The sequence below is a fragment of the Narcine bancroftii genome, chromosome 7 (assembly GCF_036971445.1).
Source record: "Narcine bancroftii isolate sNarBan1 chromosome 7, sNarBan1.hap1, whole genome shotgun sequence".
Taxonomy (NCBI): Eukaryota; Metazoa; Chordata; class Chondrichthyes; order Torpediniformes; family Narcinidae; genus Narcine; species Narcine bancroftii.
The window spans coordinates 207590126-207617564 of record NC_091475.1 but is presented as its reverse complement, the minus strand read 5'-3'; the positions used below and the strand labels follow the sequence as shown (position 1 = coordinate 207617564).

Sequence of the window (27439 nt, the reverse complement as noted above, 5' to 3'; positions counted from 1 at the left end):
CTTATTCCTTCCTTTCTGAGCTGAGGGGCCATTCCTTGTCCCTGGTAGTTCTTTGCCACCCCCCTCCACCCCAACACCCCCCCCCCACCACCCCCAAACTATATCCAAAACATTATACTTATTGTTAGGTACTTTATGGTGGCCAAATCCCCATTTGTAAGCCCGCATATTATGACAATATGTGGCTGTCGGGAGGCCACTTGAATGTGCAGGAGGCGCCTGTGAGGCGAACTTTGTAACCCTCCTCCGAGAAGGATAATCGCCGCAGTACAGTGTTCCCCCCCAGCCATCTGAATGTGGGCACCTGAAAGTGGCTGCTAAGGGGATGATAGTCAGCTGGCAGCGCCTGACAGCTCCCCTCCCAGCTGCCCTTGCCCCCGGTGTGGGACGTCAGGGCAGGGGCAGCTGGCGTGGGCTGTCAGCGCGGGGATGTCCCCACACTGATCCCGCTGCCCCGCTCTCTCCCAACAGTCTGATATCAGTCCCCACACTGGGGCGACTGGCGCGGGCATTAGTGGTTGGAATGGCCGGCGTGGGCTGTAGCGGTTCAGGTTGCTGGCGTGGGCCGGCATTGACTGTAGTGGTTTGGGCGGCCGGCGTGGGCTGAGGCGGTTCGGGCGACTGACGAGGGGTGTAGCACAACCCGCGCCGGCCACCCCAACTGCTGCAGCCTGCGCCGGACGCCCCACAGTGTGGGGACTGATATCAGGCTGTTGGGAGGGCGGGGCAGCAGAATCAGTGTGGGGACGTCCCCTGCTAATAGCCCATGCCGGCTGTCCCAACTCTGACAGCCAGCCATCCCAAACCTGACAGTCCGAAGGGACAGGAGCCAGAGTGTGCTCAGAGGCGCATCCCGTGCAGCTGTCTCATCAGGTGGCCAGCGCTGTGCTTTTAGAGCTGCCACCTGAACGACAATTCAAAGGGCCGCTTCCCCTACTTCAGGCGCATTCAAGGCGGAGAATGCACCTGAAGAAGCCAGTTGAGAGGAATGGCCACAGGGGTGCTCTGTACTATCTGCCTATTCCCCTTCACTCTCCTAGCAGTCACCCAGTTACCTGTCTCCTTACTTTTATGTGCTACTCTCTCCCTGAATCTCCTCTCCATCATTGCCTCGGCTTCTTGAATGACCCTGACTTCATCCAGCTCCAGCTGCAGTTTCCCAACATAGTCTCTTGCAGGTGGATCCAGGGTCAATTGTGCTGTTCCAGATATCCCACATCCTGCATTTGGAGCACTTGATTGCCCTAACTGCTGACTCCATTAATTCCTCCCAATTTATATTCAAAGATCTTCTCTCCCCTCTCTCCCCACTCTCTCCCCTCCCCTTCCCTCCCTCCTCTCTCCCCTCCCCTCCCCTCCCTTCTCCTCCCTCCCCTCCCATGAGGAGAGGTTGAGTTGTGTTAGGTCTGCTTTGTTCATGAATGAGTGAGACAAACACCAGACTGAGTCGAAATCAGGGTTCTTTGTTCTTTATTACCGGATTGTAACACTTGCAACTAACAATGTTAGTCGGAGAATGCATTCTGCCGTTATCAGCAAAATGGTGATTTTTTTATACCCTTGGATACGTGCTTAGAACATCATCATATCATTACTTGTCCAATGACTAAAACTGTTGCTATCCTTTCCCTGCTAGCTTCCTGCCTCTCAATCCATCAATGTCTCTCTTATCTTGTAAGTACAAGGATGCATTCACATCTTGTTACAGCCCTGCACAGGGTAACTCCTTACACATTCCCATCTCATGATGTTTTACCTTACAATCCCTCCTTTGTCCTCTTTAGAGGACAATCTCGCCCTGACTATGCTACCACCGCGTTACATTAGTTCGCCTATTATTGCCAAGCTCTATACGGGTTCTGTTCACAGGGTAGTTCGGCTGGTGGGCGAGGGCTCCCCCAACCCTCCTTTGCGTACACCCCCCATCCGTCACCCCGATCCCATTGCCCGTTTACAAGTTTCATCCCATTTGCCCCCAAGCAAAAAACTAGCTAACCCCCCGTACATTAGTAAATTCCCAAGTTAACATATGGTCTACAATCTAATTCATAATACTTGTTCTACAATCTGATTAATAATGTTTGTGTTACAATCAATGTTATAATATTTGTTCTACAATCAAGGTTATAATATTTAGGTTACAAGCAAGGTTAAAATTATATGTGTAACAATCTAATTCACAATCCCTCCTTCCCATCACATTCCCCTTCAGACTCCAGATCGATCTCAGCAACTTTCTCCGCCTCCTGTAATGTGAGATAGTCTTGCTCCACAGCCTGCACAGCTTGATATTTCGGAGGCAGTTCATCACGGTCAGCAAAGGCTCTCTCTATGGTCCTCGTGACCAGCGTTCGAATGCATGGAATACAACAACAGCCACAAGTGATAAAAATTGATACAGAAATGAACAAACCCAGCAAAAGTTGTCCTAACAATGTGCTCCATCTCCCAAACACTCCCTGTAACCAGGATAAAACAGGATTGGAGACTCCAGACTGGGCTTTTAATTCTTTCGCCAATGCCCTAAGTTTCGTTAACCCCTTAGTGAGTGATCCATCTGGCCCTGTGTTATTAGAGATAGAAGTGCAGCATAGATCTCCAAACATAGCACACACTCCACCTTTCTCTGCCAGGACCATATCAATCGCTATCCTATTCTGAAGTGTCATAAGGGAAGTTTCTGACAGTTGTTGATGTATTGCCTCAACAACGTCCCTGGTCAAATTTGCAAGGTGCTGGACATTATAGTGAATAAGGTTGATCCTATTAACATTTTTATTTACAGTGATGGGAAAAATTGCACTAAAAACAGGAAAACTTTCAAACCCAGCTGCAATCTCATCGGCTAATTTAAATTCGTCCGGAATATTCCGGGCTTTCTGTCTGCCTGTATTCACACCCTATCGCTTCCTTTACCATCGGACCCAGCTGTCGAGCGTGATGATCTTTGGCAATACCCAAGGTCACATGAGGCACACTTTCTACTCCTAAGCAGAACCACTCCATTTGTTCTTCTGTCATGACAACCATAGCAGCTATTCCCTCCTTACCTACAAAGATAAATGGACAATGTATCGTTTCTGTCTTCCCTTCTTTTAGAGAGTCCCACCTCTCCTCATATTCCTGGTCCGGGTGGATGGTGTAGTTTAATGTAACATGCATAGGATCTAGTGGATAATGGTAATCCCCATACCGAGGAATACTGGCCCTCCACTCAAAAAACTGTTTAATCAGCCCTGGGCCTGGTTCATCATACAGTAGCCGACTCCAGAAAATACTAACCTCCACAGAGTCTTCTGAAGCGATAGATGGGGTCATTACTATAAACTGTCCTCCCCTTCTTATTGTATCCCCTGGGTATGTTAACCGAAGGCCCTTCTCAGAACATTGTATGGTTATTCCTAGTTTGGTAAGAATGTCCCTTGCTAATAAATTAATGGGGCAACTTGGCACAACCAGGACAGGCATTTTAACCCTTTGTCGTCCAAATGTCATGTCGATGTTATCTGTATAGGGCTGTGTTTCCCTTATCCCGGAGAATCCTATTGTAGATAATGTTTTGCCCGAAAATGTGCTCCCTGGGGGTTTTTTAATCACTGTCGTAACTGCTGCCCCTGTGTCAACCATAAATTCAATTTTTTCTCCATTTACCGTCCCCCAAATTTTTGGTGGCTCCCAGGGAGGCGTGATTTTTGATTCTCCAGGGCACCTTCAATAATCAAATTCAGCACCTTCCTCAATATAGTCATTACACTGAGGTGCCTGGACTTGTTGATCACTCTGCCACCCCCCGATTCTCTGGGGCCCATCAATGTGTCCACCCCTACCCCTTGCTTGTCCTCTTAAGTTTCCTCCTCTTCCCCGATAGCCTCTAATAGAGGGTAATCTTTTTCCCCTTGCTCTCCCAGCCTCCGGACAGTTCCGCTGGTAGTGTCCAGGATTTTGGCAGTACCAGCATACTGCATGTTCCCCTCTATACATTGTACCTAGCTGTCTTTCCCAACCATTTCTTACTTGGGGTCCCGGATTTATCACTGGCCCCATGACCTGTGGGACTATCTGTTGGGCCGCTAATTTAACCCCTATATGTTCTATGGCTCTCACCAATTTATCGGTTGTCTTGTCCACCTCCTTCTGGGATGCACTTTCTGACTTAGCATGCTCTGATTGACGATGTCGTTTGATTGCATGTGTCAGGTGTCTTTTCCACAAATCCTCTGACATTGTCTCTAATCCCACAATGTCCCTTAATTTTGCTTGAACCGTAGCAGGTAGTCCGTTTATTATCCCATTACGAAAGTGAGCCCTTCCTAAAGGGCTGTGGTCGGGTCTTTCTCCAGTCCCTGTTTCCCATAAGTTCCATGCTCGAGTGAAATACTCGTGTGCAGACTCTCCTTCCTTTAGTTGAAGGGTTACCAAGGCATCCAAACTATAGGGTGTAGGAAATGTTTCTCTAAGTGCTTCCCAAAATTTATTCCGAAGTGGGTTAAATTCTATTTCATCCCCCAATTTACTGCTTATTACAATTCTCTCTATTTGCTTCAGGGCCCCTTCTGCCTTTAATTTTATCATGATAGTTCTGACATCTGCGAGTGCTAATTGTTCTTGGCAGGTTTCTCGCTCAAAACAAGAAATCCATGGACTAGCCCCATTACTCAACGGAGGTAGTTTTTTCATTAAACTCTCTAAGTCCATTCGTGACCAGGGTACATATTTTTTGAGTTCCCCGTCCCGTGATCAGTAATGGGCATTGATATCTCAATTTTGGGGATTTCTGCTCCTTCTTTACTCTTGGCATGCATTTATTTATCCCACCTTGTTCTGACTCTTCTTCGTCACTGTCACTGTCCCTATCTGCTTCCAATGTCTCAGGGTCAAAGGTATATTGGTCACGTTCATCTCTAAGATAATCTTTTCGGCCATAGTTTAGTTGTTTCACATCTTTCTCTTTTGTCCTAACTATGTCCAGGTAGGCATGTCTATTTTTCTCCCTCCCGAGTCTTTTCCTTTTACTTTCCTCCCATGGTGGATCGTATCTCGTTTCCTCATCTGTACTACACTTTTCGTCCTTTACTCCTATTACCATTCCTTCAGCTTTAATTTCTCCTGACAGTGTTGTAGTTATCTTTTCCACTTCCTTCAATACACCTACCATTAATTCTTTTTGATCCTCACTGATCTGCCCCAGCACATTAATATCTCTGTTTAAGTTTTTAATGTTATCCTGAACCTTTTTCATGTTCCATTTCTGTATCTCTAACTCCTTTTCTATTTTCTTGGACTCCAGAGGGGTCTCCACATCTATTACTCCCCCTTCTATTTTTATTAAAGGGGCCTGTACCTCGTCTGATGTGTCCCTATTCCCGAGGTTCTTGTCACACCCCAGTGTCTCAATATCTGGATATAAGGGACGTGACTCCAGGATCCCATCTGGGGTGCCAGGGGCACCTTTTGACTCCACATATGTATAGGGCGGTGGTCTACAAGCTATTTCTACAGGGGCAGTAACAGGTGGGTTACCAGGGAGACCAAATTCTTCAAATAGAGCTAGGACATCGCGGTACTGAATCTCCTTGTCTCTCACCCTCTTTTTTGCTGACTCGTGATTAAAGATTTTGTTTTCTGTGTCCCGTTTTGTTTCTTCCAGCTTGCCTAAGACTCTACGTTTTAAAATTTTGTTTCCCTCACCTGTCAGGAACATCTCAGTGCCCCCGGGTAACCAACCCCTCTTTCTCCAGCGGTCTACACATTTTCGGAGCATTTTTTGTTTTTCCAATGCCGCATTACTGGTATTTCGCTCCTCTAATTCCTGATTAATTTCCTTAATAACTTGGTCAAAAGTCTTAGCAGGCAACTGTACAGCCATAGCTGCGGGACCGCTTTCTAATGCCTGTTTTAATTTAGGTTCTTGTCCGTTTAGGGGATCTATGTCAACGAAAATTGCTTTTAAAAATGTCTCCTTGCAAGCTGGATGACTAATATCTTTTAAAGGAACAGTCTCTAAGTCTTGTCCTCCAATTGACTTCAGACTGTCCTGTATACTCTGATTGCTCGTTTTCCACTCTCTGTTTTCCCAAAGGGGTCTGAAAGTTAAATTACAACTAGAAAACCAAATATTTGGGCTATACTTTTGTCCTGTTTCCCTGTACCAATCTATGAATTTACGTAACTTTATCTCCTTGGTGATGTTGGGAATACCCTCATTTAACTTATCAAAAGTATTTCGAATAAACCGGGTGTCTCTTAGGAGTTTGTCAACTTTTTCATTAATATCTCCTACCTGATCCGGACACAGCTGTCGCAGCCTTCTGTCGTCGTTCTTGTTCACCAGGCAGGCGTCCCTGAGTACTTTTTTTGTTGTCTCAAGGTCTCTAGTGTCTGCTGTGGTATTCCACCACGGCGAATTGGGGAAATAAATTCTTAACTTCTCAAGTGTACAGACATTATCATACCTACCGGACATTTATAAGTCAGTCTCTCAGATACAATTGAGGCCAATAAGCCTGAACCTTTGTTTTCTTTCAAAGCCCAACCTTCACGTGGGAGATTTCTCCTCTTAATAACCAGTTTAGGGCAGAAAACTCAGGTCCTCAATTGTTTATAGACCACCTTCTCACTCTATTGGACTTTGCAACAACACAATAAAGACTTTTAAACTCTAGTAGTTTCTTGCGAAGCACTTAATAAATGTCATTCAAACACCTTAAGGACTTTTATCTTGTCTGTAATCACTTACGTGTTACAATCCTGGCATGCGACCTTCAATTGTGGTCGTCTAATTTGTCCGATCTCCAGTTCTTACTGACAATCATAAAGATTTAAAAAAAAAGAGAATTTTGTTAAAACAGGCTTCTCTGGACCTTTTTATCAGCCGGCTGAGATGATTGTCAGAAAAAACAGAAACCGTCGTCCAGTGTTCACTCACCCATCACGTCGGGGTCACCAAATTGTTAGGTCTGCTTTGTTCATGAATGAGTGAGACAAACACCAGACTGAGTCGAAATCAGGGTTCTTTGTTCTTTATTACCGGATTGTAACACTTGCAACTAACAATGTTAGTCGGAGAATGCATTCTCCGACTAACATTGTTAGTTGCAAGTGTTACAATCCGGTAATAAAGAACAAAGAACCCTGATTTCGACTCAGTCTGGTGTTTGTCTCACTCATTCATGAACAAAGCAGACCTAACAGTTGCTAGGTCTATACTCATTGGAGTTTAGAAGAGAGAGGGGGAATCTTTTAGAGAAATATAAAATTATTAAAGGAATATATAGGTTAAAAGCAGGGAGCTTGTTTCTACTGGCGAAGGAGATTAAAATTGGGAGACATCGGCTCAAGATTTATCTCTGTAGGACAGAGATAAGAAGGAACTGCTTCTAAAGGGTGGTATATCTGTGGCATTCTCTACATAATAAAGCTGAAGAGGCAGCTTCATAAAATGTATAATTTGATGGAAGATTTTTTTGAATAGTAGCTAATTAAGGGTTATGAATCTTACTGATTGGCAGAGAAGGCTCAGCGGCTAGATGGCCTGCTCCTGCTCCTATTCCTAATGTGTTTATGTTGTGAAAGGGGATTGATTAAATTTATGGTTAACTCGTTGGTATCCTCTGCCAAATTACAATTGATAGAAATTCAAGATGAGTACTGGAAGGATGGGGAATTCTTTCCTGGGAATCTCTGGGGATGTTTAGTGCTTAACAATTCATTTGAAGCTAGTGACATCTCACCAATTTTAACACTTTTTTTCGACTCCCATCCTGTTAATATTTGATAGACAACCCAAAGGAATTAGCTCATTTGATAGTTGTTATCAGTATGAAAATTGATCAAATCATGTCTGGACACTTGTGTTTTGAAATATTCCCACATGCTTTTCTGCATGACTGCCTTTTGTAAAAATTACTGCATAAAGCCCCTCTTTTTTTTTTTGCCACAAAATCACATGCTTTCATATGACCTGTGTAAAAGTCTAACCCCTCCCTTTTTTTGCCCTGATGCCTTGAACAACGCCTTTACCACAGTCGAAAGTATGACCCATGTAAGAGTCAACCCCCCCCCCCCCAAATTTGACCCAAAATATTAGTCCAAAACATTCGATTACACAAATATGTATGGGAATTAAAAATAAGGGTAGAATGCCCATGATTTCATGTCACAGACTTTTGTGGTTACATGGTATGGCAGTTAATACCCATATTTAGGAGAAATTCCTTTGTATATTCATGGGGGTAAAATAATATTGAATTCGGCAAAATTATAAAAGCCTATTAAGCCTTTTCTAACAGCTGGACGTGTGTGAAGTTATTTTAGACAACTTGGCATCTTCTAGGCAGTTTTTGAATATGAATTTTGTACATATACCAAATGTTTCCAATTTCTTAATCTTCTAATTTTATTCTTGTTTCAGCTGTGGGAATAGGGTCGTGGTGCTTCCACATGACACTGAAATATGAAATGCAGGTGAGAAGCTACACAACTATCCAGTGTTAATTCATTTGTTGAATCTTTAGTTTCCTGATTGCCTTTCTGCTTTGATTTAATTTTAAATTTAGACGTACAGCAAGGTAACTGGCCCTTCTGGCCCACAAACCTGTGCCGCCCAAATACACCAATTGACATACAAAACCCGTACTTTTTTGGAGGGTGGGAGGAAACCGGAGCACCCAGAGGAAACCCACACAGACTCTGGGAGAGCGTACAAACACCTTGCACGCAGCGCTGGATTCGAACCCAGGTCACTGGTGCAGTAATAGTGTTGTGTTAACCTCTATGTTATCCGTTATGCCCTTGAAAACTAATGGTCTATGTGCAAATGAAACACATTTTCTGTTAATATCAAAGTAAATGCCAGGATCTACCCTATCCTTTGACAGTGGAGAGAGTGCAGAGAAGGTTTACCAGAATGTTACCTGGGTTTAAGCATCTAGAGTATAGGGAGAGATTGGACAGACTTTATTCTTTGGAGCGTAGAAGGTTGAGAGGGGATTTGATAGAAGTATTTAAAATTATGAAAGGGATAGACAGAGTGGATGTGGATAGACTATTTCCGTTAAGAGGAGGAAAGATTAAAACAAGAGGACATGAGTTAAGAATTAAGGGGCAGAGGTTTAGAGGTAACATGAGGGGGAACTTCTTTACTCAGAGAGTGGTAGCCGTGTGGAATGATCTTCCGGGAGAAATAGTGGCGGCGGAGTCAATTGTATTATTTAAGAAAAGGTTGGACAGGTCTATGGATGAGAAGAAGATGGAGGGTTATGGGCATTGTGCAGGGAGGTGGGACTAGAAAGGGGTGTTTGGTTCGGTGCGGACTAGAAGGGCCTAATGGCCTGTTTCCGTGCTGTAAATTGTTATGTCTAAATTGGACCAGGATGTTGTTTTGGACTTGAATGTCTATTACTACTTGCTGCTTTGCTTTTGCGTGACATTGCTGCTTCAGAAGCATTTGTGGATCTAAGAGACTACAAGTGTTGGAATCTGGAGCAAAAACAAACTTCTGGAGGGATTCGGCGGGTCAGACACATTTATTGGGGGTTGGTGGGGAAAGAACTGTCAATATTTCAAGTTGAGACCCTACATGAGGACATTAGAGGTGAGGGAAGAGGTATGAAGAGGAGAGGGCAGGGGCCTGCAGGTGATGTGGACTGAGGAAAGGTGGAGGGCATGGAGTCAGGTGGGAGGAGGGAGGGTGAAGGTGGAGACATTCATCTTCTTTCCGGGCCACAAGCACGTACCGCCCAAATACTCCAATGAACTCTGTACGTTTTGGAGGGTGGGATGTAACTGGAGTAAAAACCACACAGACACGGGGAGAACACATGCAAATTCCTGACAAACAGCACGGATTTAAACCTGGGTCGCTGGTGCTATAACAGCATTATGCTAACCACTTTGCTTGCTGTCTCCCTTCATGGATGCTTCCTGACCTACTGAGTCCCTCCAGCCTCTCTTTGTTCATTCAATTCCAGCGTCTGCAGTTGTTGTATTTTGCATGGGATTTCTAGTTGAGGGGGCAGGGCATAAGATTTGCACATTCCTTGTGAAAGGGGGCACTTCTTTAAATCTGTCATTTTCTTGGTGAAAGATGACTATGCACAAGGCTGCAATGAACAAAAGGTTTGGAAGTGTATCATATCACCTTGCAGGCTTTACTTGACTTCACAAAGCATTCTGTTGAGCACTTTGATGTCTCAGCTGGGCTTTGAACATAGCGTTATTCAGGAGATTAGAGAAAGTTTGGATGATCCCATAACAAGTGAATGTATGAGCAAATCCTGTGACTAGCAAGTAAACACTATTTACTAGGCTTTGATAAGAGTACCAGAGAGATTTACCAGGATGTTTCCTGGATTGGAGGGTATATTTCAGGAAAAGTTGGACAAACTTGGTTGTTTTCTCTGAAACTTTAGAACCTGAAGAATGATTTGGGGGAGGCTTATGAAATATAAAGTTTATGAAATCATGAGTGGTATAGATCGGATGGACAGACAGAATTTTTTTCCCCATGGTAAAAATGTTGCATTCAGGAGGATGTGAATTTAAGATGAGAGGGGAAAAATTTATTGGAGTTTTTTTTACACAGAGTGGTGGGTGCCTGGAACAGGCTGTGAATAGTATTCAAGATTCCTTTATTGCTACAGGAATTGCCTCTGCTTGGCATACAAGAATCACCATTAGTGTTGCCTGGCACCCCTTACAGTATGAAAGAAAGAGAAGCAAAAGAGAATCCCTTCCGACACACTGGTGGATTCTCCTCCAGCGTGCCCGCAGCTTCTGCAACCGCACAGATTCCTGTTTGATTCACTGGCAATCTGAGCTCCATATCCAAACCTCCGACATGATCAGGAAGCCTTCAGCGCCTGAAGCCCTCTGGGAGCCCTTAATGCCCTCAACACCCTCTAGAATCCCAGCATCTATAATAGCATTTAAGCAGCTTTCAGATAGATGCATGAATATGCAGGAAATGGAGGGATGTAAAGGAATCAAATGCAAATAGCAGTCTTTTACTTTAAATTTGGCATAATATTTGGTGCTTGCACATGGGCCAAAAGACTTGTTCCTGTGCAAGACTGTTCTGTGTTCTATCCCATGGATGGAGTGGGGAAAAAATAATTAATTCTGAGATCGAAGCTTTTGAATCAGAACTTAGCCAGTATTGTCTATATTCCATGAATGAATGAGGAGAATTGCTGCCTGAATACTAATGGGTTTGGTGACTATGTGGCCTCTAGGCCTGTAATTTTATTTGTGTAGCTTTGCTTGGTATTGGAGCTTCTCAAGCAGCTGATTGTAATACATGTAATGCATGATAAAGAGGGGAATAGCTTCCTGAAAGAAAGCCTCTTCAAATTCAATGTGTTTTGAATAAAAGTGAACCAAAATTGTTTTGAAGAAATCATCGTTCAGTGTGCCGAGTCTCAAACCTTTACTGTATATTTTGGAGCATGTCATCTTGAAACCCTCAAAAATCTCTCAAAAAATGGGGGTCGCATTGTACATCAGATATAATTTTGAGTCCTTAAATTCAACTAAAAAAAACTGCTGGACGCCAATTAGGCAGAAAGGTCGACCCTTGAAAACCAATTTGGTGTATAATTCGACTCTTGAAAAAATCTACCACAAAATTTCATGATACCAGTATATTAAAACAAAATTTTTATTTTTTTTAAAAAAAAAAAGCACATTTAGAATCCTTCAAAACCATGATCATCATTTGAAGCAAGAATGTGGAAAACAGATCCACACGGGTCCCAGTCTCTATCTGATGATGTGGATCCATATCCTTACTGTTTATACATTCATCACACGGGTCCCAGTCTCTATCTGATGAGGCTGATCCATATCCTTACTGTTTATGCATTCATCACACGGGTCCCAGTCTCTATCTGATGAGGCGGTTTCAGGTTCATTGTCAGTGTCTCACAATAAATGATCTACTGTACCATCAATTGCACAAGATATACCACACTTTTTAAACACTTTGTCCCATGCTTTGAGCAGTCACACAGTACAATCAAGTGATGCAGTTCGCATTGATGCGCCTTTTGTGAATGATTTTCTGCACTAGTCATCCATGTATTTCATTCTTTACCCCTGTGGTCTTTGACTGGCTTGTTCAAGCTGTGACGGAGTATATAGATATGTTTTTGGGAGATAAATTGAGAAAGGTTTGTTAGAGTAGGTTACATACAAACACTTTAAAACAGATCTTATTTAAAATACTGGAGCTCTGACCCATTCTAGGCATATCAGGTCCTCAGAGCATTTGCAAGAGCTTTGAAGAATGCTCAGGAGTCTTCACTAATGGATTGTTATTTACAAAATGCAACGGGTGAAAGAGCTTGTTGGAGCCACATATTGTCTGGTGGAGAGCTTGTTGTTCTAAGAGGATCATATGGCTTTGCAAGCAGAGAGAGTCAAACAGGCTTTCTCTCAGAGAGAGTGAGAGAGAGAGAGAAAGATGCAGAGATCACTTGTACAGTGTTACAGCTGGCAGAAGTAGCTGGGACTGGAACAGGACAAGCTGGCAAGCATGTGGAAAGCCCCATTTGGAAGACGACCTGGTCAAAGCCCTTGTGGTTTATGCAAGAGGAGAGGACTGGCAGTCTAATGTTTCACTTGGAAGAAGAGAAACAAAAAGGAACTCTGTGGGACCTGAAAGAAAGAGGTTATCATCTGGAGAACCCTGAAGGGGCAAGTTTCGTCAGCAAGACACTGGAGTGGTTGATGGAAGTACATCAGTTGTGGATGTCCTGGAACAACAAATCTCTCTCTCTAAACTGACAAGAACCTTCCTGAGTGGTAACCATTTACCTTACAAGCACCAAAGCCTGGTGAACTTTATAGGAATTGCCTGCAACCAGTGAAGTTGGAGGAATGAAGTGAGATTGGACTGTGAACCAAATAACTTTTCTGAATTTACACACACATTACATACACGAGTGCTTAGGATTAGAAGGGGGCTAAGTTTGGTTAAGTAAGTCAATAGAGATAAGTTAAAGTTTGATTCTATTTTTAAGTTTAAAGATAATTAAAAGCAACTTTGGTTTAAGTAACCATTTGTCTTGGTGAATATCAATTGCTGCTGGGTTTAGGGGTCCCCTTGATTTGTAACAAAGCACACATCAAGAAGTTGCAATCAAGACATCAAACCACCTGGGATAACTGCCATGTAAGTATTATGTAGTGTTAATCTACTTTTAGTCTTCTCAGTCACTTGACTAAGAAACATATCCCAGACCAGCAAACTCTGTTGCTTTGTATAAACTGCCTGGCTGCCTGTTCAACACATTGTCTATCCATCTATCCTTTTTCATGAAAATATACAAAAATACCTGCAGGGAATTTCATTTTCGGTTTTATTTTGCGCTTGAAGATTATCATGGGTCTTTGTCCTCTCAGCAATGCACGCTAACACCACCATGAACCTTCTCCTTTCATGGCCTGCACTTCTGGTTTGCACTGTTTTCATACCTTCCATTCCATTGCTCTATTGCCTATCGTGTCGAAATTCAAGGGGGTTTTGTTCATGTTTCCACTATTTGCCACTGCAACTAATGTTTCTGCTGGTTATGTGGAATAAACGGGTAAAAACTTGTAACTTTATGATCAAGATCTTTTGGTAATTTCTGAGCAATTTTTGTTTTTTTGGCACAATACCAGATTTTTCCTGTTCATGAAACAGGAAGCCTACTGTAGCTTCAAAATCTTTACTGCATTCTGGGTGCAACTATGCCCACTTCAGTGCAAATGTTATTTTATTTTGTGTGACGATGTAGCAATCCTGTTTTTGTTCACCTACCCATTCTGCAACATGATTTTCCATCTCTGGCCAACAAGTGATTACTTTTTGTCATCGAACATTGCCTTTTTGGTATTTTTCTTAAAGTCTCTTCTTTCTCCTGTTATGAGTCCTGTGGACCTCAAAACCCAGCAGCAATAAAAATTCACCAAGACAAATGGTTACTTAAACAAAAGTTGCTTTTAATTATCTTTAAACATGAAAACAGGATCAAACTTTAACTTATTACTATTAACTTAACCCCTTTCTAATTCTAAGTGCACCTGTATGTAATGTGTATGTAAGTTCAATAAAAAGTTCTTTGGTTCACAGTCCAATCTCACTTCTCACTCCTCCAAGTTCACTGGTATCAGGCAATTTTTATACTGTGCACAGAATTTAACACTTATGAATTTCACCAGGATTTGGTGCTTGAAAGGTAAATGATCAGGAAGGTTCTTGTCGGTTTGCAGAGAGGGATTTGTTGGGACACCCACATCTGATCCCTTCCGATCAGCCACTTCAGTGTCTTGCCGAAGAAACGTGCCCCATCAGGGTTTTCCAGTTGATAGCCTCTTTCTTTCAGGTCATCACAGAGTTCCTTTTAGGTTTCCCTTATTTCAAGTGAAACATTATACAGCCAGTCATCTCCTCTTGTATGGACCACAGAGCTTTGACCAGGCTGAACTCAGAACTCACAACCCATCTTCAAATTGGGGTTTTTCCTCAAGTTTTCCAGCTTGTCCTGTTCCAGTCCCAGCGGCTGCTGCTGCTGGACTGTAGAACTGAATTCTCTCTTTCTCTCTCTCAGAGAAAACCACATGACCCTCTTAGAACAGCCAACTGCACTCAGACAGACTGCGGCTCTGGACCTAATTTTCTGAGTTCATTCATCTGTTGCTTTCCAAAACAATAATCCATAACTCCATAGCATGTCCAATTAACACCAACTTCTGAAGTCCTTATAGGCCTTCGTCAAAGCTTGTGCAGAGGCACTTGGAGCCTGGACTGTCTGGCTGGAACAGACCTCTGACATTTTAAATGAGGTATGTTTTGAAGTGTTTGTATGTGACCTACACTAAAAACCTGCCACAATTTGTCTCCTTTAAAACATATCTATATACAATATAAAATATAGCATAATCTGTCACACTCCAATCTCTTACCAACTTCTCATATTGTGATAGTACAGATCTATCACCAATGTACATAGTGTATATAGTTACTGTATCTAGACTGTGCTTACAGCGATTGGCTGAGAGCTAAGCCACGCCTACTGTCTGGGCCTTAAAGGGTTGTGTCCCTAGCCAGGTCGGATCATTCCGGACTGGTCGGCCACCTGTGAAGAGCTCCTGTCTTTTGCTAATAAAAGCCTTGGTTTGGATCAACAAGTCTTTGGTTCTTTCGACGAGCTCTACACATATACATCAAATTTTCTCGCAGCAGAGCAGTTGTTGGTTTTCTTGGTCATTTCTATTTCTTTTAACTTAAAACTCGCTTCATACTTTCATTGTTTTGCTGGAGCCTCCATGGTAACCACCTTCAGCCAATGCCCAACAGCTCAATTTTTGGGGGTTGACTTATACACCTGATTATATGATAAAACCATTAAAATGAGGATGAAAAAGGGGACTCGACAGCTGCCAGTTGACTTGTACGCAAAAATGGATGGTAAATTCTGAGTGTGGTCTTCATTATTTCACCCCCATTCCCCTCTACCCCATCCCCACCCAGCCACACACATATGCATACACACTTTTCCCACATTAGCTTTTTTAATTCACGAATTGGAAAGGTTGATCCAAGACGAAAACTGCGTTTATGTAAAAACCATATTTATTTTGGATAGAAAAGTGACATCACCACTGGGAAAAAAAATCCTTGTCAGTGATCAAGAAATGAAGAGGTTGCGGGAAAAAGTTTTGAGAGTCTGGCAAATTGTCACTTCCAACCATCATATACAGAGAATCAGAATTTATTGTCAAGAATGTGTCATGAAATTCGTTGATCTACGGCAGCATTACAGGTGCAAATATTGCTATAAATTACATTTAAAAAAAAAAATAGTTGAGTGCAAAAGAAGAGGAAAAACTGGGTATCTTGTGTGGTTCATTGCCCATTCTGACATCTGATAGTGAAGAGAAACCAGGTGTTTTTGTACCATTGGAGGTTCGTCTTCAGGATCCTGTTCCTTCCTGATGGTGGCGATGTAAAGAGGGCATGACCTGGGTGGTGAGGGTCCTTGAGAAGAGAGGCTGCTTTCTTAAGACAACGCCTCTTGTCGAGGGATGATTACACGATCATAGTTGGGATGGCTTAAGTGTGCATTGAGCTTGATTGCAGAGGATTGATAACCATTGCAAGATGTGAAAAAGTGATGATGTTGTCTCACATCCCATAACAAAATTATAAGAAATACTTAAAAAGTTTACTTCAAAAAGAAATTCCAGTAAAATAAAAACACTATTCTCCACTGCATGATGTAATTCATCAAACTTGCTCCTTGCAAACACCTACTTCGATTCAATCAAACTTGCTCCATGCAGACCCCTACTTCGATTCAATCAAACTTGCTCCATGCAGACCCCTACTTTGATTCAATCAAACTTGCTCCATGCAGACCCCTACTTTGATTCAATCAAACTTGCTCCATGCAGACCCCTACTTTGATTCAATCAAACTTGCTCCATGCAGACCCCTACTTCAATTCAATCAAACTTGCTCCCTGCAGACCCCTACTTTGATTCAATCAAACTTGCTCCATGCAGACCCCTACTTCGATTTAATCAAACTTGCTCCATGCAGACCCCTACTTTGATTCAATCAAACTTGCTCCCTGCAGACCCCTACTTTGATTCAATCAAACTTGCTCCCTGCAGACCCCTACTTTGATTCAATCAAACTTGCTCCATGCAGACCCCTACTTTGATTCAATCAAACTTGCTCCCTGCAGACCCCTACTTTGATTCAATCAAACTTGCTCCATGCAGACCCCTACTTTGATTCAATCAAACTTGCTCCCTGCAGACCCCTACTTTGATTCAATCAAACTTGCTCCCTGCAGACCCCTACTTTGATTCAATCAAACTTGCTCCCTGCAGACCCCTACTTTGATTCAATCAAACTTGCTCCCTGCAGACCCCTACTTTGATTCAATCAAACTTGCTCCCTGCAGACCCCTACTTTGATTCAATCAAACTTGCTCCCTGCAGACCCCAACTTTGATTCAATCAAACTTGCTCCATGCAGACCCCTACTTTGATTCAATCAAACTTGCTGCATGCAGACCCCTACTTTGATTCAATCAAACTTGCTCCCTGCAGACCCCTACGATTCAATCAAACTTGCTCCCTGCAGACCCCTACTTTGATTCAATCAAACTTGCTCCCTGCAGACCCCTACTTTGATTCAATCAAACTTGCTCCATGCAGACCCCTACTTTGATTCAATCAAACTTGCTCCCTGCAGACCCCTACTTTGATTCAATCAAACTTGCTCCATGCAGACCCCACTTTGATTCAATCAAACTTGCTCCCTGCAGACCCCTACTTTGATTCAATCAAACTTGCTCCCTGCAGACCCCTACTTTGATTCAATCAAACTTACTCCATGCAGACCACTACTTTGATTCAATCAAACTTGCTCCCTGCAGACCTCTACTTTGATTCAATCAAACTTGCTCCCTGCAGACCCCTACTTTGATTCAATCAAACTTGCTCCATGCAGACCCCTACTTTGATTCAATCAAACTTGCTCCCTGCAGACCCCTACTTTAATTCAATCAAACTTGCTCCCTGCAGACCCCTACTTTGATTCAATCAAACTTGCTCCATGCAGACCCCTACTTTGATTCAATCAAACTTGCTCCCTGCAGACCCCTACTTTGATTCAATCAAACTTGCTCCATGCAGACCCCTACTTTGATTCAATCAAACTTGCTCCCTGCAGACCCCTACTTTGATTCAATCAAACTTGCTCCCTGCAGACCCCTACTTTGATTCAATCAAACTTGCTCCCTGCAGACCCCTACTTTGATTCAATCAAACTTGCTCCCTGCAGACCCCTACTTTGATTCAATCAAACTTGCTCCATGCAGACCCCTACTTTGATTCAATCAAACTTGCTCCCTGCAGACCCCTACTTTGATTCAATCAAACTTGCTCCATGCAGACCCCTACTTTGATTCAATCAAACTTGCTCCCTGCAGACCCCTACTTTGATTCAATCAAACTTGCTCCCTGCAGACCCCTACTTTGATTCAATCAAACTTACTCCATGCAGACCCCTACTTTGATTCAATCAAACTTGCTCCCTGCAGACCCCTACTTTAATTCAATCAAACTTGCTCCCTGCAGACCCCTACTTTGATTCAATCAAACTTGCTCCATGCAGACCCCTACTTTGATTCAATCAAACTTGCTCCCTGCAGACCCCTACTTTGATTCAATCAAACTTGCTCCCTGCAGACCCCTACTTTGATTCAATCAAACTTGCTCCCTGCAGACCCCTACTTTGATTCAATCAAACTTGCTCCCTGCAGACCCCTACTTTGATTCAATCAAACTTGCTCCCTGCAGACCCCTACTTTGATTCAATCAAATTTGCTCCCTGCAGACCCCTACTTCAATTCAATCAAACTTGCTCCCTGCAGACCCCTACTTTGATTCAATCAAACTTGCTCCCTGCAGACCCCTACTTTGATTCAATCAAACTTGCTCCCTGCAGACCCCTACTTTGATTCAATCAAACTTGCTCCCTGCAGACCCCTACTTTGATTCAATCAAACTTGCTCCATGCAGACCCCTACTTTGATTCAATCAAACTTGCTCCATGCAGACCCCTACTTTGATTCAATCAAACTTGCTCCATGCAGACCCCTACTTTGATTCAATCAAACTTGCTCCCTGCAGACCCCTACTTTGATTCAATCAAACTTGCTCCCTGCAGACCCCTACTTTGATTCAATCAAATTTGCTCCCTGCAGACCCCTACTTCAATTCAATCAAACTTGCTCCCTGCAGACCCCTACTTTGATTCAATCAAACTTGCTCCCTGCAGACCCCTACTTTGATTCAATCAAACTTGCTCCCTGCAGACCCCTACTTTGATTCAATCAAACTTGCTCCCTGCAGACCCCTACTTTGATTCAATCAAACTTGCTCCATGCAGACCCCTACTTTGATTCAATCAAACTTGCTCCATGCAGACCCCTACTTTGATTCAATCAAACTTGCTCCATGCAGACCCCTTCTTTGATTCAATCAAACTTGCTCCTTGCAGACCCCTACTTCGATTCAATCAAACTTGCTCCCTGCAGACCCCTACTTTGATTCAATCAAACTTGCTCCATGCAGACCCCTACTTCGATTCAATCAAACTTGCTCCATGCAGACCCCTACTTCGATTCAATCAAACTGGCTCCATGCAGACCCCTACTTCGATTCAATCAAACTTGCTCCATGCAGACCCCTACTTCGATTCAATCAAACTTGCTCCATGCAGACCCTTACTTTGATTCAATCAAACTTGCTCCATGCAGACCCCTACTTCAATTCAATCAAACTTGCTCCATGCAGACCCCTACTTTGATTCAATCAAACTTGCTCCATGCAGACCCGTACTTCGATTCAATCAAACTTGCTCCATGCAGACCCCAACTTTGATTCAATCAAACTTGCTCCATGCAGACCCCTACTTTGATTCAATCAAACTTGCTCCATGCAGACCCCTACTTTGATTCAATCAAACTTGCTCCCTGCAGACCCCTACTTTGATTCAATCAAACTTGCTCCCTGCAGACCCCTACTTTGATTCAATCAAACTTACTCCATGCAGACCCCTACTTCGATTCAATCAAACTTGCTCCATGCAGACCCTTACTTTGATTCAATCAAACTTGCTCCATGCAGACCCCTACTTCAATTCAATCAAACTTGCTCCATGCAGACCCCTACTTTGATTCAATCAAACTTGCTCCATGCAGACCCGTACTTCGATTCAATCAAACTTGCTCCATGCAGACCCCTACTTTGATTCAATCAAACTTGCTCCATGCAGACCCCTACTTTGATTCAATCAAACTTGCTCCATGCAGACCCCTACTTTGATTCAATCAAACTTGCTCCATGCAGACCCCTACTTTGATTCAATCAAACTTGCTCCCTGCAGACCCCTACTTTGATTCAATCAAACTTGCTCCCTGCAGACCCCTACTTTGATTCAATCAAATTTGCTCCCTGCAGACCCCTACTTCAATTCAATCAAACTTGCTCCCTGCAGACCCCTACTTTGATTGAATCAAACTTGCTCCCTGCAGACCCCTACTTTGATTCAATCAAACTTGCTCCCTGCAGACCCCTACTTTGATTCAATCAAACTTGCTCCCTGCAGACCCCTACTTTGATTCAATCAAACTTACTCCATGCAGACCCCTACTTTGATTCAATCAAACTTGCTCCATGCAGACCCCTACTTTGATTCAATCAAACTTGCTCCCTGCAGACCCCTTCTTTGATTCAATCAAACTTGCTCCTTGCAGACCCCTACTTCGATTCAATCAAACTTGCTCCATGCAGACCCCTACTTTGATTCAATCAAACTTTCTCCATGCAGACCCCTACTTCAATTCAATCAAACTTGCTCCATTCAGACCCCTACTTCGATTCAATCAAACTGGCTCCATGCAGACCCCTACTTCGATTCAATCAAACTTGCTCCATGCAGACCCCTACTTCGATTCAATCAAACTTGCTCCATGCAGACCCTTACTTTGATTCAATCAAACTTGCTCCATGCAGACCCCTACTTCAATTCAATCAAACTTGCTCCATGCAGACCCCTACTTTGATTCAATCAAACTTGCTCCATGCAGACCCGTACTTCGATTCAATCAAACTTGCTCCATGCAGACCCCTACTTTGATTCAATCAAACTTGCTCCATGCAGACCCCTACTTCGATTGAAGAACTTCTATTTACTGTTGCAGAAATTTATGTTCATATATCTTTGCTGAGTATTCGAAACACACGGTCAATTGTGTGGCTTTTTGAAAAGAACTGGTAGAGAGAAAGGATCTTTCTTTCTTCGGCAGCTTTCACTGGAACTATTTCACTCATTTAGCATGAGTCTGCTGAACGACTCAATGAATTGCTCGCGCTAACCCTCTACGCAACATTTATTTTTACATATGCATGTTTGTTCTGCATACGTTTCACTTGTCTGTATGTCTGGTTGTGTGTTTGCAAGTTTTTGCACCGAGGACCGGAGAACGCTGGTTCGTCCAATTGTACTTGTGCAATCCGTTGATACCCGCACCTGAATACAGAAGGGTGAAGTTATGTCATGAATGTCTTCAGTTGCTGTCGCACATTATGTTGAGGTAACTCCAGTTGTGCTCTGCTCTGCTAGTGAAATTAATTATTTCTTCTGGCTTTTTGTCATAGTTGTTGGATGAACTTCCCATGATCTACAGCTGCTGTGTATTTGTCTACTGCCTGTGAGTACTACTCCGCTTTTCATAAGTCAATCAACCATATGTGTGATGTATGCAGTGCTCAAGTTCAGAAAGAAGCATCCAGGAAGTGAGAAGGACATCAAATTCACCAATCATTTTCCTATTATATTTAATGACAAAATGTGCATCAAGCTGTGGAGCGATTGGTCAGATTTTAAAAAATTCCTTTCCTTCTCGTCTATTCTGAAAGGTTGATAATGAAATATATTAAAACAGAGCCATGGAGTTGTGCAGCATAGAATTTTTTTTTTGGCTTCAACATCAATGCTGACCACCATGCCCATTACTGCTTAAATGTTACCATTCTTCTTTCCACTCCCACCTCCTGGCAGCTCATTCCCGATCACAACTTTTGTTTTGTACAGAAAAATAACTGGACCCCTCAGATTCCCATTTCCCCTTCGCCGCTGAAGAGTCTTTCAGCATACTAGCAAGCTTTTTGGCCCAAACGAGCAGCGTGGTTGGCGCAGCGGTTAGTGCAATGCCTTTACGGTGCCAGCAATTGGGACCGGGCTTTGAATCCTGCCCTGTCTGACAGGAGTTTGTATGTTCTCTCTGTGTTTGAGTGAGGTTTCCTCCAGGGGCTCCATTTTCCTCCCACCATTCAAAACGTACTGGGGGTGTAGGTTAATTGGGCGGCACGGACTTGTGGGCCGGAAGGGGCTGTTAGGGTGCTGTATGTCTAAATTTATACAGCTGGTCCTCAACTTTCAATGGGGTTACATTCTAGCAAACCCATCATAAGTAAAAATAAATTGTAAGTCGAAAAAGATTACCGCACCTACCATTTTTTTATGATTACATTTTGAAGACCTTTATTGGAAAAACCATTAACTTACACAGCTGAAAGCACACTGGGCATGAAGAATGTTTGGAACATTGAACCAAAATTAATTGCTGGATGGCGGGGATGCTAAAGTGACCGGGTCATCAATTTCACTCTCTTCGGATGATGCTCAGAAACAGCTCGTAGAACGTACTGGGGCATTGACACATCGTCTTCAGGAATCAAACCATCAGAACTTTAAAAAATTCTACGTCTAAGACTGTCCTAAGTAGAGGAGCACTTGTAAATGAAAAAAAAAATGGCAACGCTGGTTAAATTGCCTCCCCAAGCTATTCCTATTCATCCTATATCTCTCTAAATGTTTGCTTACATGTACCCGTTTCAATTTTATCCGACTCCATTGCTACCTCCAGCTTCTGGTTCCATTTACCCACCAACCTCTGTGTGTAAACCATTGACCTTCAAGTCCCTTTTTAAATCTTTCCCATTTTGCCTTGATTAAATTTAAATGAATTTTATTTCAAAAATTTGTAAATTTACTTACAACATAGTAGAATCTGATTCCAGTTGTTTGAACCCATGCCACCAAATTAACCTAGAGCCCCATATGTTTTGGAGGGTGGGAGGAAATTGGAGCACCTTTGGAAAATCCATTCAGACACTAGGAGAAGGTACAAACTCATTGCAGTTCAAATCCTAGTCGCTGGCTCTGTAATCACTTTACACGGTGCAGACTATGATTATTTACCTTGTCTGTGGCCCTTATGAATTTATAAACCTCTGTAAGGTTCCCATTGAGCCTCCAAAGCTCCACCTATGGGGTAGGAAGAGGGGCCCAACTTATTCAACCTCTCCTTATGATTAAAGTCTGCTAGTCCTGGTAATATTCCTGTGAATCTTTTCTGTACCTTTTTCATTTTAATAACGTCTTTCCTGTAGCTGGGTAACAAGACTGCACACAATACTCCAAGTGTGGTCTCCCCAACATCTTGTTCCGTTGTAACATGAAGCCTGAGATTATATCAACTGTATTTTGTCTGGTGTGTATTCATTGATTGGAGAAGGTAAATGAGGCACATTCCAAAGTACAATACTGTTTCACATCATTGTAGATATTATGCTGAATGTTACATCAAATGTCAACATTTTATGTTTCTCCACTAGTTCTTCTATTAGTGTTAGACTATTTGAACAAACTCCTTGGGATATACCAATTCTAGTGAACATCAGGACAGTCACAAGTCCAAATCAGTCCAAAAGCCAAACCTAGATTTGCAGAAACATTTTTCTTGTAAATGTTGTGGGCCATGAATGAGAGGAGAACGTGAACACTAAATTGGAGGATCTCAAAATGACTATGCGACTGCATTATTCGTTGGTATCCACTAGGTAGTGTTACTAATACCAACAGTTGACTTTTTAGTGTATGGCTCAGTGGTTTATCTGTGTGGCTGAAATATACATCAAATGCAATTTTTTAAAACCTAAAAGAAATTCATTTATAGAACCATAAAACATTACAGCTCAGAAAAAAGTGGACCATTCGGCCCTCCTAGTCTGTTCATAGGAAGTAGGAACAGGAGTAGGCCAAAAATGGCCCATCGAGCCTGCTCCGCCATTCAATACGATCATGGCTGATCTAATTTATGATCTATTATTAGTTCAGAGCTATTATTCTGCCTAGCTCCACTGAACTGCAGCCAGTCCATATCGTCCATACCCCTCCTATCCATGTATCTGTCCAAATTTTTCTTAAATGTTAAAGTTGAGTCAGTATTCATCCCTTCAGCTGGAAATTCATTCCATACTCCCACCTCTCAGTGTGAAGAAATATCCCCTAAACTTCTCCCCTTTCACCCTTAACCTATATTCCATGGTTTGTCTATCACCTAACTTTAGTTGGAAAAAGCCTCCTTGCATTTACTCTATCTATACCCATCATAATTTTGTATACCTCTATCAAATCTCCCCTCATTCTTCTACTTTCCAGGAAATAAAGTCCTAACCTGATTCACATTTCCCTGAAACTCAGTTCCTGAAGTCACGTCAGCATCCTCGTAAATCTTCACTGGACTCTCAGTTTTATTGATATCTTTCCTGTAGTTGGGTGTCTGAAACTGCGCACAATACTCCAAATTTGGCCTCACCAATATCTTATGCCACTTCACCATAATTTGATTTATGAAGGCCAATGTGCCAAAATCTCTCTTTGAAACCCTATCTACCTGTGACACCACTTTCAGGGAAGTGTGTGTCTCTATTCCAAGATCCCTCTGTTCTACTTCACTCCTCAATGTCCTACCATTTCCCGTGTATGTCCCACTTTGGTTTGTCCTTCCAAAATGGAACACTTCACACTTGTATGCTTTAAATTCCATCTACCCATTTTTCTAGCAGGTCTGGATCCCTCTTCAAGCTGTCTCAGAGTTCAATTCTGGTCTTTAGTGAAGTTTGGTTGGAGGTTGAGACCAGATGGGTACATGAATGTAATTCCTTTCCCATTATTAAGTTGTTAACTCTTTTGTTATATTATACTTTGGTCCTTTTTTATTTCAAATTTGTCATCATTGCTTGCTAGTCTGTGAATTTGGGAGAAACAAATTTAAGTTTGGAATAAGTCCAAGAGATACTGGTAAATACACAGGACACTAAGAACCTGTGGCAAAATAAAGTTATCATGATGGATTGACGACTTCCATTGTAGTTTTTATCAACTTTTGATGTTTCATTTCAGATTTCCATCATCTGCAGAATTTTATAAACATTGATAAATAAGAAAATCTGCAGATGCTGGGGTCTATTGTGGTAAGACAATTAAATATAGGAGCAAAGCCAGTGATCCTGCTCTGTCATTCTCCCACTCAGCCCCACTCTCCTGCCTTCTCCCCATAAACCCTTGATACCCTGACTATAAGTTGTAACCTCTTGACCTTACTCCTCTACCATGGGGAGCAATATTTCCACATCTACTATGTCCAGGCCTTTCAACATTCAAAATGCTTCTTTTAGAAGCCACCGCTGCCCCCCCCCCCGCCTCCCCCATTCTTCTGAACTGCAAAAGGTACGGACCAAGAGCTATCAAATACCTTATTTCCAGGAATTGTTCTTGTAAATTTTCTCTGAACCCTCTCCAATGCCAGCTCATCCTTTCTTAAAAAAGGAGCCCAAAACTGTACTCTTTACTCCAAGTGATGCCTCACCAGTGAAAATAAAACCTCAACATCACATCCCTGCACTTTATATTCCCATTCCTCTAGATATGATGATAATTTTGGATTCCCCTTCTTCACAACTGACTCAAGCTGAAGGTTACGAGCCCAAAGGACCCCAAAACCCAGCAGCAATAGATATTCACCGCGACAAATGGTTACTTAAACAAAAGTTGTTTTTAATTATCTTTAAACATAAAAACAGAATCAAACTTTAACTTATCACTATTAACTTCTAATTCTAAGCGTGCGTGTATGATGTGTGTGTACATTTAAGAAAAGTTCTTTGATTCACAGTTCAATCTCACTTCTCCTTCTTCCAAGTTCACTGGTTGCAGGCAATTCTTTATACTGTGCACAGAATTTAACATGTATAATTGTTTTTCCTTGTGGAAATTGAGCCTTTGTCCTCAGCTAGTGAGACCTAATTTTTGACATTCAGGAAAATGTTCTTTATATCACATCTGAAGTTAGATTAACTGTTGGGGTATTTGATAGAGATGTTCAAAATTGTGGGGTTCAGTTGGAGTCAAAATGAAATATTTACGCTGATCGTACTTTGGGATAGCAAGAGTAGGTTTATTGAATGTAGGCACCTCTTCATCTCTGCCTCTTTTTGCCAGAATTACAATTTAAGATATACTGACTGAACTCTGGATTTATAGTTTTTTAAAAAAGGAAACAAATGCAAGAGGTAGGATTAATTGGATAATGAGAACATGTTGGTACATGTGTGATCCTTTGGTTAACGATTCCTTCACAAATATCTACAGAACATAGAAACATAGAAGATAGAGCAGGAGTAGGTCATTCGACCCTTCGAGCCTGCTCCGCCATTCAACGAGATCATGGCTGATCTTAAAGTTCAGTACCCCGTCCCCGCCTTCTCTCCGTAACCTTTAATATCCTTATACTGAACAGTACAGGCCCTTTGGCCCAGTGTTGTGCTGACTGAATAACCTACTCTACCAACAGCCAAAAATTCCCCCCTGCATCTCCCTCCATTTTTCTTAGTTCCATGTACCTACCTAATGTCTCTTAAAAGATCCTATTGTACCTCCATCCACTGCTGTTGCCTGCAGTGCATTCCATGCATCCGCCACTCTCTGTGTGAAGAACTTGCCTCTTACATTCCCCTCTTGTACTCACTCCCAAGCATCTTAAATCTATGATCAGTGGTGTTAGCCATTTCAGCCTTGGGGGGGGGGGGGAAGCCCCTGGCCATCCACAATGTCCTTCATCATCTTGAGCACCTCTATCAGGTTACCACTCATCCTCCGTCACTCCAAGGAGAAAAGACCAAGTTCTCTCAGCCTGTCTTCATAAGGTTTGCTCTCCAATCTAGGTAAATCTCCTCTGCACCCTCTGTATAGCATCCACATCCTTCCTGTAGTGAAGTGACCAGAACCAAATGCAATAATCCAAGTGGAGTCAAACTAAGGTCTTGTATAGCTACAATATTACTTCCTGGCTCTGGAACTCGATCCCACGGTTGATGAAGGCTGACACACCATACACCATCTCAACCACAGAATCAACCTATGCAGCAGCTTTGTGTGTCCTATGGACACAGATTCCAAGATCGCTCAGGCCTTCTACACTGCTCAGTATCCTCCCATTAACATTATATTCTGCTTTCAAATTTGACTTACCAAAATTAATAGCATTATACTTTTCTGAGTTAAACTCCACCTGCTTCTTCTCATCCCAGCACTGCATCCTAATAATGTCCCTTAGTAATCTCTGGCAACCATCCAGACTATCCACAACACCACCCACTTTCATGTCATCTGCAAACTTACTAACTCACCCTTCCACTTCCTCATCCAAAGAGAAGGGTCCCAGAACAGATCCATTGGTCGTCAACCTCCATGCAGAACATGAACTATCTCCAACCACCTTCTGGCTTCTCTGAGCAAGCCAATTCTGTATTCACAAAGCAAGGCCTCCTTGTATTTCATGCCTCGTTACTTTTTGAATTAACTTTGCAAGGAGAACCTTACTGAAATTCATATACACTACATCCACTGCTCTTCCTTCATCAATGTTCTTTGTAACATCCTGAAAGAATTCAATCAGGCTCGTGAAACGTAACCTTCCTCTGGCAAAGCCAAGCTGACTATCCCTGATGAGATTATGTCTCTCTGAAT

General features: G+C 42.5%; 2 protein-coding genes across 2 annotated transcripts in view; one reads left to right on the top strand and one right to left on the bottom strand.

Moving 5' to 3' along the window:
• acer3 (alkaline ceramidase 3) overlaps positions 1-27439 on the top strand; it is a 222321-nt gene that overhangs the window by 76659 nt on the left and 118223 nt on the right. Inside the window, exons 4-5 of the mRNA XM_069892507.1 lie at positions 8411-8463; positions 21223-21275. Coding sequence (XP_069748608.1) covers positions 8411-8463; positions 21223-21275 — 106 coding nt within the window. The remainder of the gene's footprint in view (positions 1-8410; positions 8464-21222; positions 21276-27439) is intronic.
• Positions 1538-7020, bottom strand: LOC138739640 (uncharacterized). The gene is made up of 2 exons (XM_069892105.1): positions 6926-7020; positions 1538-6801 (listed from the first exon to the last, which is right to left on the bottom strand). The coding sequence occupies exon 2, from the start codon at positions 6461-6463 to the stop codon at positions 4652-4654; it is 1812 nt and encodes a 603-aa protein (XP_069748206.1). The 5' UTR covers positions 6464-6801; positions 6926-7020; the 3' UTR covers positions 1538-4651.

Coding starts and splice junctions, on each gene's coding strand:
- LOC138739640 (XM_069892105.1), bottom strand. CDS start 6,463: ATGTCCGGTAGGTATGATAATGTCTGTACACTTGAGAAGTTAAGAATT.